The sequence below is a fragment of the Aethalodelphis obliquidens genome, unplaced genomic scaffold (assembly GCF_003676395.1).
Source record: "Aethalodelphis obliquidens isolate GAN/ISIS:26980383/991018 unplaced genomic scaffold, ASM367639v1 scaffold45, whole genome shotgun sequence".
In the NCBI taxonomy this organism is placed as follows: Eukaryota; Metazoa; Chordata; class Mammalia; order Artiodactyla; family Delphinidae; genus Aethalodelphis; species Aethalodelphis obliquidens.
The window spans coordinates 15,183,855-15,197,213 of record NW_020837989.1 but is presented as its reverse complement, the minus strand read 5'-3'; the positions used below and the strand labels follow the sequence as shown (position 1 = coordinate 15,197,213).

At 46.7% G+C, this 13,359-nt stretch overlaps 1 protein-coding gene across 5 annotated transcripts in view; it reads left to right on the top strand.

Annotated features, from left to right (window-relative positions):
* The window catches only part of ARHGAP26 (Rho GTPase activating protein 26), a 483,828-nt gene that overhangs the window by 117,061 nt on the left and 353,408 nt on the right, over window positions 1-13,359 (top strand). For all 5 annotated transcript variants that reach the window (XR_003427757.1, XM_027081740.1, XM_027081743.1 and 2 more), the window contains exons 3-5: window positions 1,150-1,211; window positions 6,155-6,226; window positions 11,687-11,788. Coding sequence is in view for 4 of the 5 variants with exons in the window: in XM_027081740.1 (XP_026937541.1) it covers window positions 1,150-1,211; window positions 6,155-6,226; window positions 11,687-11,788 (236 nt within the window). In the remaining variant the exon portion in view is untranslated. The remainder of the gene's footprint in view (window positions 1-1,149; window positions 1,212-6,154; window positions 6,227-11,686; window positions 11,789-13,359) is intronic.

Below are 13,359 nucleotides of genomic sequence, written 5' to 3'. Positions count from 1 at the left end.
ATGTAAAGTTCCAGTTTTCTAGCTTCTTTGAAAATTGGGGAGCCTGAGCAGCCGGCCCCTCATTCTGCCCTGGCAACAGTTGGCTAGAGCTCTGTAGCCGTCGCTGCCTTCGGATGGGGAGAGGAGCTCCGTGTCTGGGTCACGGCCCCACCTCTCCCATGCATTTTCCTTAACAAGAGGCTGCTAGCGGAGGTTACCATTTGTTAGCTTTGCTGCACCGTGTCGCTCTTCACCATCCCCTGTCCATCTTCTGTGGGCAACACTGAGCACAGAGGATTTGCAGTGTCAAGACACCTGTCTTTGTCAGGGCCTAGTCATTGCACCTTATTCTTCCATTGGGCATCTTGGTTGACTCCATTAAGTGAGGAAGAGTTGAGCAAGTTACATTGAATTAAGTCACCAAATGCTTATGGATTCCCTGTTAGCATGCAGAAAATCAGGATCTGGGGATGAGCAGAGGGAATTGGGAGACAGCTGAGAGTGGTGAAAATGTATCATTGTTGTAACTCCTGATTATACAGATGTTTTTCCCAGCATTACACGAATGTCTCGAATATCCTTAGGGCTATTGTATTCAATGCTTATTGCCTTTGGAATAATCCCGGCGAAAGAGACTGTCCACATCTGACTGCTGTGCTGCCAGCTGTGTTGCAGTAATAAGGGGCTCGAGGACTCAGAGAGGAGGAACCCAAGGAAAAGCCAGAGATGTGGCTTCCAATGCCAGCAGTGTTGTTTGTGTAGCTCTGGTGCAAAGAAAGGGTTGGGTTCTGACGCAACCCCACGACAAAGGTTGAGGAGGTCAAATCCTGGGCAGGAAATCCTTGAACTCCAAAGAGGAACTCTGCCTGGTCCAGCCTGGAGCCTGGGAGCTGGCCAGCATCCCATCAGTCTTGGGTTCTCTCAGGAACAGGCAGGTCTTTTCCTTGAAGGAAACCCTTCCCTAGCTAGAGTGCCCGGTGGATTATCCTGCATTTCTGGGTCATCCTTAATGGTTAATGATGAAAAGATAAGGGGAGCCTTGGGAAGAGTTGTCTTTAGGTCTCTGCATATGCCAAGGGATTTCAGTCCGTAACACAATAGCTGTATCTGGAAGGGTTCCCAAAGGCCTGTCACTCTACTTCCACCTCATGGCCTCTTTCTCTTTTTCAGCAAGGTCTTTGCAGGAGTTTGCCACTGTCCTCAGGAATCTTGAAGATGAACGGATACGGATGGTGAGTATGGCTGGGCTGCCCTTGGTCCTGGACAGTGTGGTCACATCGAGGGAACACAGGATTTGTTGTCAGAAGAACAGGGTTTGAGTCCAGGCTCTGCCACTTGAGTGCTCTGGGCTCATGAGCAAGCCTCATCTTCTCATCCTTGCTGGGTTTGAAACCTTTTGTAAATATTTAAAGGATTACCCTGGATAACTTAGAACCACATTGTTGTCCTCCTAAAGATTCACTATAAGGTGTATATATAAAGTATATGACTTAAGGTGGGTCTTTTGAATTATTTAACTTTTGGGAACCTGAGATTCCTTACTGGCAGAATGGGAATGAAGGTGCCCCACCCTGCTCCCCTCCTTCTCACCTTATTAAACCCATCCAAGAGCTCTCCTTCACTTTTTTTTTTTTTTTTTTTTTTTGGATACATGGGCCTCTCACTGTTGTGGCCTCTCCCGTTGCGGAGCACAGGCTCCAGACACGCAGGCCCAGCAGCCGTGGCTCACGGGCCCAGCCGCTCCGCGGCACGTGAGATCTTCCCGGACCGGGGCACGAACCCGTGTCCCCTGCATTGGCAGGAGGACTCTCAACCACTGCGCCACCAGGGAAGCCCCTCCTTCACTTTTAGTTCCAGGGTATCTGACGCAGTGCCTGCCATGTTGGTAGGCATCCAATCAAGGGGTACGTAGTAAATGATGGGAACTATAAGAAGTTCTTCAAAGAGAGGCAGTGTGCAAATTCGAGAATCAAACACTGATCTCCAGGTTCTTAAGAGAGATCTTCTGTACAAGGCTTTATTCTGATGTGGTTCAGCATTCATAGATGAGGGATTTTGGATCCACAGGAAGCTCTTTGGGGCCTCCCTCTCATTCCTAAGACATCAGGAATGAAGCTGCATGCTGATCTGTCGCCAGGTGGGCTTGTCTCTAGGCAGCAGTGCTCCAGAGGCCCAGGGAAGAGTCATCAAGGAGAATTTTTCTTCTCTTCCCATACTAACAGCCAGTGGTTTCAGGACTAAGTCTACTGTGTTAGTCTGCTCGGGTTGCCGTAACAAAATTCCGTAGACTGGGTGGCTTAAACGACAAACATTTATTTTTCACAGTTGTGGAGACTGAGTAGTCCAAAATCAAGTTGCTGGCTGATTTGGTTCCTGGTGAGGGCCCTCTTCCTGGCTTGCAGACAGCCACCTCTTTGCTGTTTTCTCACAGGGCAGAGAAAAGGTTGGGGAAACTGTCCTGTCTCTTACAAGGTCACTAATCCCATCACGAGGATTCTCTCCTCATGACCTAATTATCTCCAAGGGCTCCATCTCCAAATATCAATCCTATCACATAGGGGGTGTTAAAAGATAAACTGAGGCATGTTTAAGTTTATTTAAACAAAAATTGATTCAAGGGGGTTTCCCTGGTGGCGCAGTGGTTGAGAGTCCGCCTGCCGGTGCAGGGGACACGGGTTCGTGCCCCGGTCCGGGAAGATCCCACATGCCGCGGAGCGGCTGGGCCCGTGAGCCATGGCCGCTGGGCCTGCGCGTCCGGAGCCTGTGCTCCGCAATGGGAGAGGCCACAGCGGTGAGAGGCCCGCGTACCGCAAAAAAAAAAAAAAAAAAAAAATTGATTCAAATTGGGGAGAACCAACCCGGAAGTGGTTAGGAGCACTCCATCAACAGGAGGCAGGGCAAAGACTTTTATATAGCAGATGTGTAAACAAAGCAAGGAGATTATTTGATTGGCTCTAGCTTAAGCGGTTGCCTTATTTGGGAAAGTCTAGTTGTTTGTGATTGGTTTCAGTTTCTTAGATTTCAGTTTCTTAACCTTGAGGTTTTGGTTTGCTTATGTAGGCTGCTAAGGCATTAGAGTCACCTCAATGTAATGGCATCCTTGTTTAATTTAACAGGGGTTAGGGCTTCAATATATGAATTTTGGAGGGGATGCAGTTCAGTTCACAGCCTCTCCCAAGACATGTAGCCATGCATTTTCTACTTTAACCCTCATGATGACTCTGTGAAGTGGGACCTTTATCATCACCGTTGTCCAGATGAAGATACCAAGGTTTACAGCTGTTAAGTAACATGCCCAAGATCACACAGTTTAATAAGTAGCACAGCCTGGATTCAAACCCAAGTGCGTGTGATACCAAAGCAGCTGGCATTTCTTTAAAACTCCAACCAGAGCAGAAGCCTCTCACTTTCTGCTCTGCAGAGAGAGACGCTATTTGCCTTGATTGCTCACTGCTGGGTGCCTGAACCAGAATCAGGAGGGCGGCGGCGGCAGCAGCAGCAGCAGGGATGGTAGTGGGTGGAGGCAGAGGAAGGCTTGTGTGTTTGTGCACGTGCTAGTGCCTCAGAAAGGGAAGTGATTCTTTTGAGTCTGATTCTTGGCAGAGTTATTATTTGGGGGTGGAGGGTATGGTGAGCAAATCACGATGAATACCCTGCAGATTGCTAAGGTCTGGGGTAAGGGAACAATGACTGGATTATACTTTCCAGCTTGCCTCTGCAATTTTATTATTAATGTCAGTGGATCTAGTTTCTACTGTCTGCGTCTGAGTATCTGGCCATCGCAAGCCCCTTCCTTACCTCCTCACCCTGTGACAGCTTCATCATCAATTCAGCTTAGCCTAGCAAAGCTGTACCTTCTTTGGGAAGCCTTCCCTGACTCCCCAGATGGGATATTTGGCCATCCCTTGTGTTTTCTGAATGTCTAGTTCATGCCTCTGATTCTGCATGTACCACACTGTGTCCTGATAGTCACTGCACGTGTCTGTCAGTTCTTTTTTTTTTTGGCAGTACGTGGGCCTCTCACTGTTGCGGCCTCTCCCGTTGCGGAGCGCAGGCTCCGGATGCGCAGGCTCAGCGGCCATGGCTCACGGGCCCAGCCGCTCCGCGGCATGTGGGATCCTCCCGGACCGGGGCACGAACCCATGTCCCCTGCATTGGCAGGCAGACTCTCAACCACTGCGCCACCAGGGAAGCCCGAAATATGAGTTCTTGAAGGGCAGAGAATGGACCGCTGTGCCTCGAATATCAGCACAGTGCTTGGAACTGAGTGGAAATTACATAGTCGTAGAATCTTAGACCCAGACAGACCGTATTCCTCACGGTGTGCAGTCCCTCATTTGACAGCTAAGAAAAGTGAGGTCTCCTGAAGGCTGATGGCGTGCTGTGGCAGGACTGGGACAAGGACTTGGGTGTCCTGATTCCCAGGTGGGAAGTTAGGGCTTTTGTATATTTAGCATTTAGTTAAGGCTGGATTCTCTCCCACGGGTGTCCACTGGAACAACTGGGGAGTTTAAGAAACACTGTTGCCTGGATCGAAGTACAGAGATTCTAATTTATTGGTCTGGAGTGTGGCCTGGACATCGGGAATTTTAAAAGCTCCCCAGGTGAGCCTAACCTTCGGCTAATGTTGAGAACCAATGGCTTAGTGGCTCAGAGCTCCATTGTGAGTTTCAGAGACTTGCACTTGATTTGTGGAAAAGACTGAAATAAGTGAGCCAGTAAAGCGACATCAAATGACAATAAAAATCAAGCAAGTTAAATAACATTGCAACACTCTAGAGTTAAAATGCTCTCTTTTAAAGTAAGTGCTCTCAAAATTGAAGAAAAGGCAAGTGGCAATAAATTTGGAGACCTGCCACCTTCTACCCCTCACATTGTCTAGTTAGTTCTTTGCTCTCCATCTATGGCTTCTGGCATTTACCCTGTTGGTTTCATTGCAATGGATAGGCATGTGATTTAGAAAAATAATGCTTTGTTGTGACGGGATTCCTGAAATAATTAGTTGAATGACGAGTGAGCAATGAATGACTTAAAAGGAAAGATTGTAAAATATTGTGCTGTCTTAGAAAAGACCATAGAATCTTAGAGCTGGAGCAATCCACCCCACTCATTTTGCAGATGAGGAAATTAGAGCCCAGAGAGGTTAAATGTTTTGCCTGTGGTCACACAGTTGGCAGGCAATCAAGAAATCGTTCTTTCATTTAGTCATTGAAAAATGTTTGAGTGCTCCTTTTTTCAGCACTCTTCTGTGTTTTGGGGATGGTGGTAGACAAGTGAACATTTACAAGAGGGTGGCGTGTGTGTGTGTGCGTGTGTGCGCATGCATGTGCACGTCTTGTAATGCTGAACCAGAAAACTTCAGCTGGCTTACATCTTCTGAAGAAAACACTTCAGAAGTGGGGTAGTGGGAAGTTTCTTTGGATTGCATTGGTGGTCAGAGAAGGCCTCTCTAAAGAGGTGACCTGAATTACAATAAGTAATGAGTTGTGCACACAAGTATTTGGGGACAAAGCATCTGAGGGAACAGCCAAATGCAAAGGCTCAGAAGTGGGGCAGGTTTGGCCCATTTGAGGTGCATTCGGGTGACCGTTTAGTTGAGGGCAGGACCTGAGGGGGTGAGCGCGGTGAGATGAAGTTGAGAAGCAGCCAGTGGCCAGGAGGTACAAGCGACCTGATCCCCGTCCAGAACAGGTAGGGCTACACAGAATCAGGCTTCGGTGGTTTTCATGCCACCAAAAGTGGAGGATTTTTTGGGGGGAGGGTTAATCTAGACTCAGTGTTGACCTCCTTTAAATATATCTACTTAAATATAACTTGGCTGAATGAGCATTTACAAGAAGATGTCACCTGAAGCTTGAAATTTGGACCCTACTCTGCCACCAGTTCTGCTCTGCCATCAGTGTGGTTGCTTACGTTTTTAGAGGTCCTCATTTTTATTTTTAAAGAATCTGTCTTACTCATGCACAGGAAGAATGCTGTGTTTTGAACTGATGACTAGATCTTTGATTTGGCATGCTGTTGGGTCAGGTGTAAGGAAGAGGTGACACGTGCACCATTGTGCTTACTGAGTCTTATACTGAAGCATGCGGAGGCCTTTTGTGCCAGCACTGCTGTGGTTCTTTACTGACCCTGCTTCTCTGTCCCCCTCCCCGACCCCTCTGCTTTTCCTCTCCAGATTGAGAACGCCAGCGAGGTGCTCATCACTCCCTTGGAGAAATTTCGAAAGGAGCAGATTGGGGCTGCCAAGGTGAGAATTTCGCAAGCCTCCTTCTTGGATTTTAGGGCAGGAGGTCTGGAAAACACAACACCTTCTTCAGAAGATCTAAGCCCACCATTTTCAGGGAATCCTGGGCAAATAAGCTTAGAGCCCAGCTCATCTGTTCTTCACAAGTGTCTGAAGTAAGACTGAGGGGTCAACCCCAGAGCTGTCATTCTATTGTTTTGACATCTAATCATGTTGTGCTAGTTCAGAAATCATCCAAAAGAAGAAACCACGCCTCCTTTGTGTGAGTAGATACCTGTGTGTTTGGACACCATGGAATTGTATGTTTGTGGAGGTCCAGGACTGGAGCCTAGGACAGGGGTTGCAAATAGGCCCCTGGGGGCATGGGGACCCTCTTCTTAGCCCACTTTAGCTGTGTATGAAAAGGAGCCCTCTGTCGTTAGACCTTTACATTTTTTTCAAGAGAAACTGAAAAGTTAAGAAGAGTTTTATATGAAATTTCCTGGCTTTCAAAAAATGCTGGCAAAAAATTTAAAAATATATATTACACAGTGTGCAAGTCAAAAAGCAGGACTGCTTCAACCCAGAGGTCACCATTTGTTATAGCTGACCTGGAGGGACTATAGCTAAAAGTTGGCTGACTCTAACCTGTTACTGAAAGACTGAGAAGGGAATTTTATTCATTTTTTAGAGGTGGATTCTCTGGGGTCCCCTGCCCTGTGATAAATCACTAGACAGCCCTAGCGAGATTGACCTTCAGTAGAGTGTTAGAGACCACCTGCGGGCAAGATGTTTTCATTGGAATCAATGAAAGCAAAAGGATTTTCAAGATTTTTTTCCTGTTTTTTTTTTTTTTTCCTGGAGCTGTGAGTCATTCGGCCGCAGTCCCTTGTGCCACCTGCAGGGGGTTTTGGGCAACATCACCCTCTTAACTTGTGGAGAAGGTGTGGATTTTACTCAGTTGTGAAATGGCCTTGAGAGATGCCTGCCTGTAGGTGGGAAAAACATAGCTGAAGTGTAACGAAGTGTGCTCTCCCCTCAGCCCCCAACTAAGTGCATGTGCTTTTTAAAAATGAATATGATTAGGACGTGACAGAGATGTTCGGTTCAGTCGGGGTTATTCAGAGGGAGGAATGGCCCTAGTTTGAAGGAGGGACCATGGCCAAGATTCTTCTTCCACTGTTACAGCACCTCCCTACCAATTTTACAGTTTTCATTTGTGAGGATATTGGGGCTCATTGGTCTTCTATCCGAGGTTAAGGAATGTATAGTTTAAAGGAAGTCTTATTCCACTAAGATTTTGTCCGAGACTTGGAAACAAGCCCAGGGATGGATGGGAAAATGCCGAGTGCCCCTCTCTGAGTTCTCAGACCCAAGGAGCACCGTCTCTTTCGTGGCCTTGGGGCCTGTGCTTTCCCCTCCCGCAAATACACAGTGGCTCATTCACTGAGTTATCTTTCCAGAAGTCACTTCTCCAGTAGGTGTCTCCTACGCCTCTCACTCCAGCCTCTTCCCTGGGCGGCATGGGGGTTACCATAGTTACCACGGAGGAAGAGCAGAAGGCTCAGTGGGTTCCTTTGGGGTTAGTATCAGTGATCCGAGTGACAGGAGCAGGTACTTTGCTGGGGGCTATAGATGGTGAGAAACACAAGAATTAAAAAATTTATATGAAATAGTCACTCACCAAAACATGTTTCCCCTCACACACATTCTCTTCTCTCATTCCTGTTGAAGAATGAGGTGATGACGTTGGGGATGATTTCTCATCCCTCCCCCTTCGTTATTTTATTTTATTTTTTTCAGTCTACCTGTTCCTCTTCCCCACCCCCCCATCCCCGTACATGTATATCACAGTATTACGTGTGTTTAAGAGAACACAGAGAAACAACCCCTCTACTAGGCCATCTAGGGAGCAGACTCAGGAATACCTCAAAGACCTTACTTCTGGGGCTTCCCTGGTGGCGCAGTGGTTGAGAGACCGCCTGCTGACGCAGGGGACACGGGTTCGTGCCCCGGTCTGGGAAGATCCCACATGCTGCGGAGCAGCTGGGCCCGTGAGCCGTGGCCACTGAGCCTCTGCGTCCGGAGCCTGTGCTCCGCAATGGGAGAGGCCATAACAGTGAGAGGCCCGCGTACCGCAAAAAAAAAAACAAAAAACCTTACTTCTGAAGTCTGCCCGTGTGATGCTAAAATTACCCTTCCTCCTCCTCCCAGGTCTGGTGCACTTCGGTTGCTATAACAACCTGTTGCTACTTGCAGGAAGCAGAAGTTAGAGTTCTGGGGGTGAAGGCTGCACGTGAGGAGGATTCTTGTGCTAACGTGGCTGCTCTGGGATAGGGCGGACCCTGGGGCTTGGCATAGCTGTGGCCCTGCTTTTAGATTTCTGAGTTTGGGGGAGTTTATTTTCCCTGCAGCCGAAGCTGGGCTCTCCAGTGAAAGTAGAATAGACATCAGAGAGAGTGGCTAAGAGTGGGACCGCTTGAGTCCAAATCCCACTTGTGCCTCTTGCATGTAAACGTGGAGAGGTTGCTGACCTTCTCCACACGTTTCCTGAGCTGAGAAACGAGGATACTGAGAGTGCTTACCTTACAGAGTTATTATGAGGAAGAAATGAGTGAACTCCTATAAAGTGCCGCTCAGAACACTGTCATAAAATCATTTGACGTTAACTATTCTATTCGATACACACAGTTCATTCATAAAAAACAGGGGAGAGCCTGCTGTGTACCTGGCACCGTGCTCCACACTGCTGTTCGGTGCAGGTAAATGCAGATGTGGTCACCGTGCTCATGGTGTGCAGGGAGAAAGGCACTGGACAGAATGATATGAATAAGCGTGTGACTGCAAGTTGTGGTGGGTGCTGTGACGGGTCGCCTTCATGGACGTGGAACTTGGAAAGCAAGTGGTGTCCTAATAAGGAGGCGGTGGGGTTAGATGATGGACCACATCATTGCCGCCGCCACCAGCATCATCAGCACTGAATTCTATTGAGCACTTTCCATGTGCCAAGCACTCTACCAAGCACTGGATATGGTTTATCTCATTTAGTCCTGACAGTCCTATGATGGGATGAGTGTTCTTATGCTTTTTTTTGTTAGACAGTCTCTGAGCTGAAAGGGGAGACTTGAGCCATTATTTCGTCTAGTCATCATTAGTTTATAGATGAGGGAACTGAGTCCCAGAGGGGTAGTGGTTTGTACGGAGTTGGGAATAATTTCCAGGATCCTAACTCTGTCCTGGATCCATTTCACCACCCACCGTGGACTCCCTGGAAGGGGAACACCATCTCCGTACCTGAGTGACTGAGTCTTACCACCCTCCTGTCTTCTAAGAACATGATCTCAATCCTAGAGGAGTTATTCCCCCAAAGGTCGAGTTGCCAGAAAGTCCCAGAATGCCAGAGACTCACGTTGCTGAGCCCTTTCTCGCCTCTGGCCCGCTGGCGCAGGGTTCTCTTTTGGGGGTTGTCGACGAGGCTGGTGGAGTGCCTGTGCGAGCGTCAGTCAGAGTTGGAACCCCAGCTCAAAGTCGCTGACTTCTGTGAAGGAAAAGCATTGCTTGAGTCAAGTGTCTTGCCTGTACCTCTCCTCGTTGGAAGGAGTAATGTCTCCTCCAGCTTTGTCTTCACATGCTTCTGCGTGTTTGTGTATGTAAAACTTTCAAGCAAAATTCAGATTTGTAGAAATGGGTACATACCAGCTCAAATGGGTATATGAGGATTCTGCCAACTCTGTGAGGCTTAGAGTCTTGCCGTTGACCAGAGAAGTGGTGTTCTGCTGTCATGGGTGCTGTTCAGAGCTTCCGGTGACGGCTTCTTGGTAATGCCTCCACGCGTAGGCCCAGTGTGTTCTGCCCAGAGCATCTGCACTTACCAGTCTGGAAGGCTCCACTCTGCCCCTTACGAGGTGGGCAGGTCTTGGATCATACCTCCCCTCCCCAGTGAGGCCTCTCTGGAGCACTTCTCTGCAGGAATCTCTGGGACTGCACCCTGTTGGTTTCCTTCGTGGCACCTGCGGCGGTCTGGAATCAGACTGTTTGTTTACTGGTTAATTGTGTTTCTCCTTCTGCTGGAACAGCCCCACCACGAGGGTGGGGCCGTTTCTGCCTTGTATTGTATTATATTTCCAGTGCCTGAAGGATCCTAACACAGAGTGCTTGCTTGTTATATCGTCATTAAATGAAGAGATGTATCTGAGCTTCCTTATCTGGCCGCAAATTTTTTTCTCCTCTTGTAAGCCTTGGAGTTGCAGAAAAATATCTGCTGTGGGCTCCACGTGAGTCAAAAGCTGGAATGATGCACCCAGTTAGTACATTTGATCCTGTTTACCAGGCCATGGTAGACCTTCTTTCAGTCCCCTTGTCCGCCATCCCCACTGAAATGTGGAGGGAAGAGAGACCGCCTATGACAGTGTTTCCAGGTGTGGCTGAGAATGTGGACTTGGAGGCAGCTTGTCCTGGGCTCGGACTCCAGCTCCGTCACTCTCTGTGACTTTTTACACAAGTTAACTTCCCGCATCTAAGTTTTCTTATCTGTAAAATAAGGAATAGAAATAGAACTTCAGTGACTTTGGGGGAGCAGGGATTATTCTGTATAATATGATATATATATATATAAAACTTTGAAAGCAATAATATAGGATAATAAACATTTCCCAAATGGAGGAAAAAAAATCACCCATTATCCCATTTTCTTAACTCAAGTATTTTCACTGAAGTATCTTCCCATCTAATGTTTGTCTGTAGGTAGACACATTCCCTGTAGGATACACCGAGTTTGTATCATGCTAGCCTTCCTAGTTATGTTTATTGGATGCCCCATACTTTAATTATCCCAAATTCTATTCTTGGGCAGTAATGTTGCTGTTGCTTTTTATTTTTTTTGCTATTATAAATGATGCCACAGTGAACATATTTGGGAAGATAATGTCTTCTTTGTTTAGAATTATTCCTCAGCTTAAAGACCCATATGTGATATTATTGCGTCAAGGAATATTTAGGTCTACAAATTAAGACATACTTTGTGGACACAGTTAAAGCTGGATCTACTCTTAGTCTAGACTTGTCCCATTTAAGGTGTAAGTGGATCTTCCTGTTTGGGGATTAGCTTCACAGGTAACTTCCCTTCTTTGGCTTTGAACATACTTGTGAGTTAGAAACTAGAGATTTCTCTTTTACGACTGAAATTTCTAGAAGGTGGAACCCTGGCTCTGCAACTCTGAAATACTGGTATTTACCTCATTTCTGGCATAGTAGTGGCGCCTCTGTGATAGACCCTCAAAACGGTTGGGCTGTTGTTGATGGGTGGTTGCTTGCTTTCATGGCATTATTGGAAGAGTAGGAGATGGGTGGTGTGCCACTGTTTTGGGTCTGAGGGAATGACGAAGCCATGAAGATGAACAGGAAGAGTTTGACCCAGGTTGCTTTCATTCCTGCAACATTTTAGTCTTTTTCTCCTTTCCTCTTTTTTTTTTTTTTTTTTGCCAGGAAGCCAAAAAGAAGTATGACAAGGAGACAGAGAAGTATTGTGGCATCTTAGAAAAACACTTGAATTTGTCTTCCAAAAAGAAAGAATCTCAGCTGCAGGAGGTAAGAAACTTTACTAGTGTCTGAATAAAGTGTTTAATCTTTCCGTGGTGCTGTGGATACGTTCTGGTTACTCTCTGCTGGAGCCTCATTCTGATCCCTCATTCCACACTTGCTGCCCGCATTGCCTTTGTCCCTTCCCGATGCAGCCACGCTGTACGGCCGTCCCGCCTGTCCACAGCAAGGAACATGCAGCTGGTCCAGATCACCCTAATCACTAGGCTGTGCTTCCTCCTTTCAAACTGAGATCTGTTTTCCTGTTTCTCTCACCCTTGACCTTGATTCTGTACTCTCTTACCCTGCCTTTCGACCTCCTCCTTACATCACTGATTTGAAATGTTAGCATCTGAAACACTTTGGTCATCCTTCCTTAATGTGAAATGAAAAAAAAATTATTCCAACCGGTGCTTGACATTAGTCTTTTTTTTTTTTTTTAAGCAGTATTTTATTGTCTCATGTATTTTGTGCTTAGGTAACTTTGTTTCAAAAAAGTAAATTCTCTGGTCTGCCCTTGTTTTTTTTGGATTTGCATGGGGTCTTTTTTAAGAGTAGTTCTCTTGGAAAGAAAAGTCAGATTTGTGGCCTTGGAGCTGTGACCATTTTTATTTAGTTCATGGAGATTTGCATGGCGAGGGGGTTTATGTTTTGGGGAGACAGGGCAGTTTGCTAGTGGAACTCCAAACTTGGCTACATGAGTATCATCTTATTTAGCTCTTAACAATTTGCTTGCACTATCTCAGGTGTGTGTTAAAGCGATGCTATGGCTTCCAAGCTAGCCCTCATTCTTCAGTTTCCTTTCTTCGTGAGCAAATTCCTTGCCAGTACTTCTGTTCATATGAAGATGGTAGGGTCAGAGGTTGAAAGAGGAGCATTACTCAGGAGATGGTGGAGCCCAGGATTTGTTACACACCCTCAGTTAGGAAGTGTTGTGCTCAGAACTCTTTCTTTGAAATGAGTGTTTGAATCAGTTGTTTGAGTGATGGATACAGACTTATTAACAGGAAGTGTTTATAGTGGGCTTTGCAGATCAGTTCTTGGCCAACCAAGCAGCCGCAATTGTATTTGGGGTGAGCTGTAGGAAGTAAGAAACTGCTGACCTTTCCTTGAAGACTTTTTGCTTGAGTTAGGGAGAAAGTAGCCAACGCAGGAGGAAGAGATTCTTGAAGTAGCAAAGCTGCTCGGGTAAATCTTGTCAAATGTGATTGAGAAGGTTAAGGAAATGCTGATTTTCATTGGATGATACAGAAAAGGCTATTCCCAGCTCTACATGGGTCTCTGGGCACTAGGAGATACCCAAGGATATGTGAATTGTCTGTGATAAATACGTAATTCCATTTAGGATCTGTCCTGATCGGTTATCATTCTTCTAACATCCTTTGGCGTTTAGGGTTTGGAAACGATAGGGAAAGGCCTTTTGGCTGGAGCTCACAATCCCCAGATCTGGCTACCTGTAGCTCCTAAGCAGTTAGGTGGCCATGCGCCACGAGTGCAGTTATCACAGCTGAGAGAATGTGTGATTGTTCTAGCACCTACTGGTACTGGGAGGCCCACAGTACAGTTATCCTACCTGCATG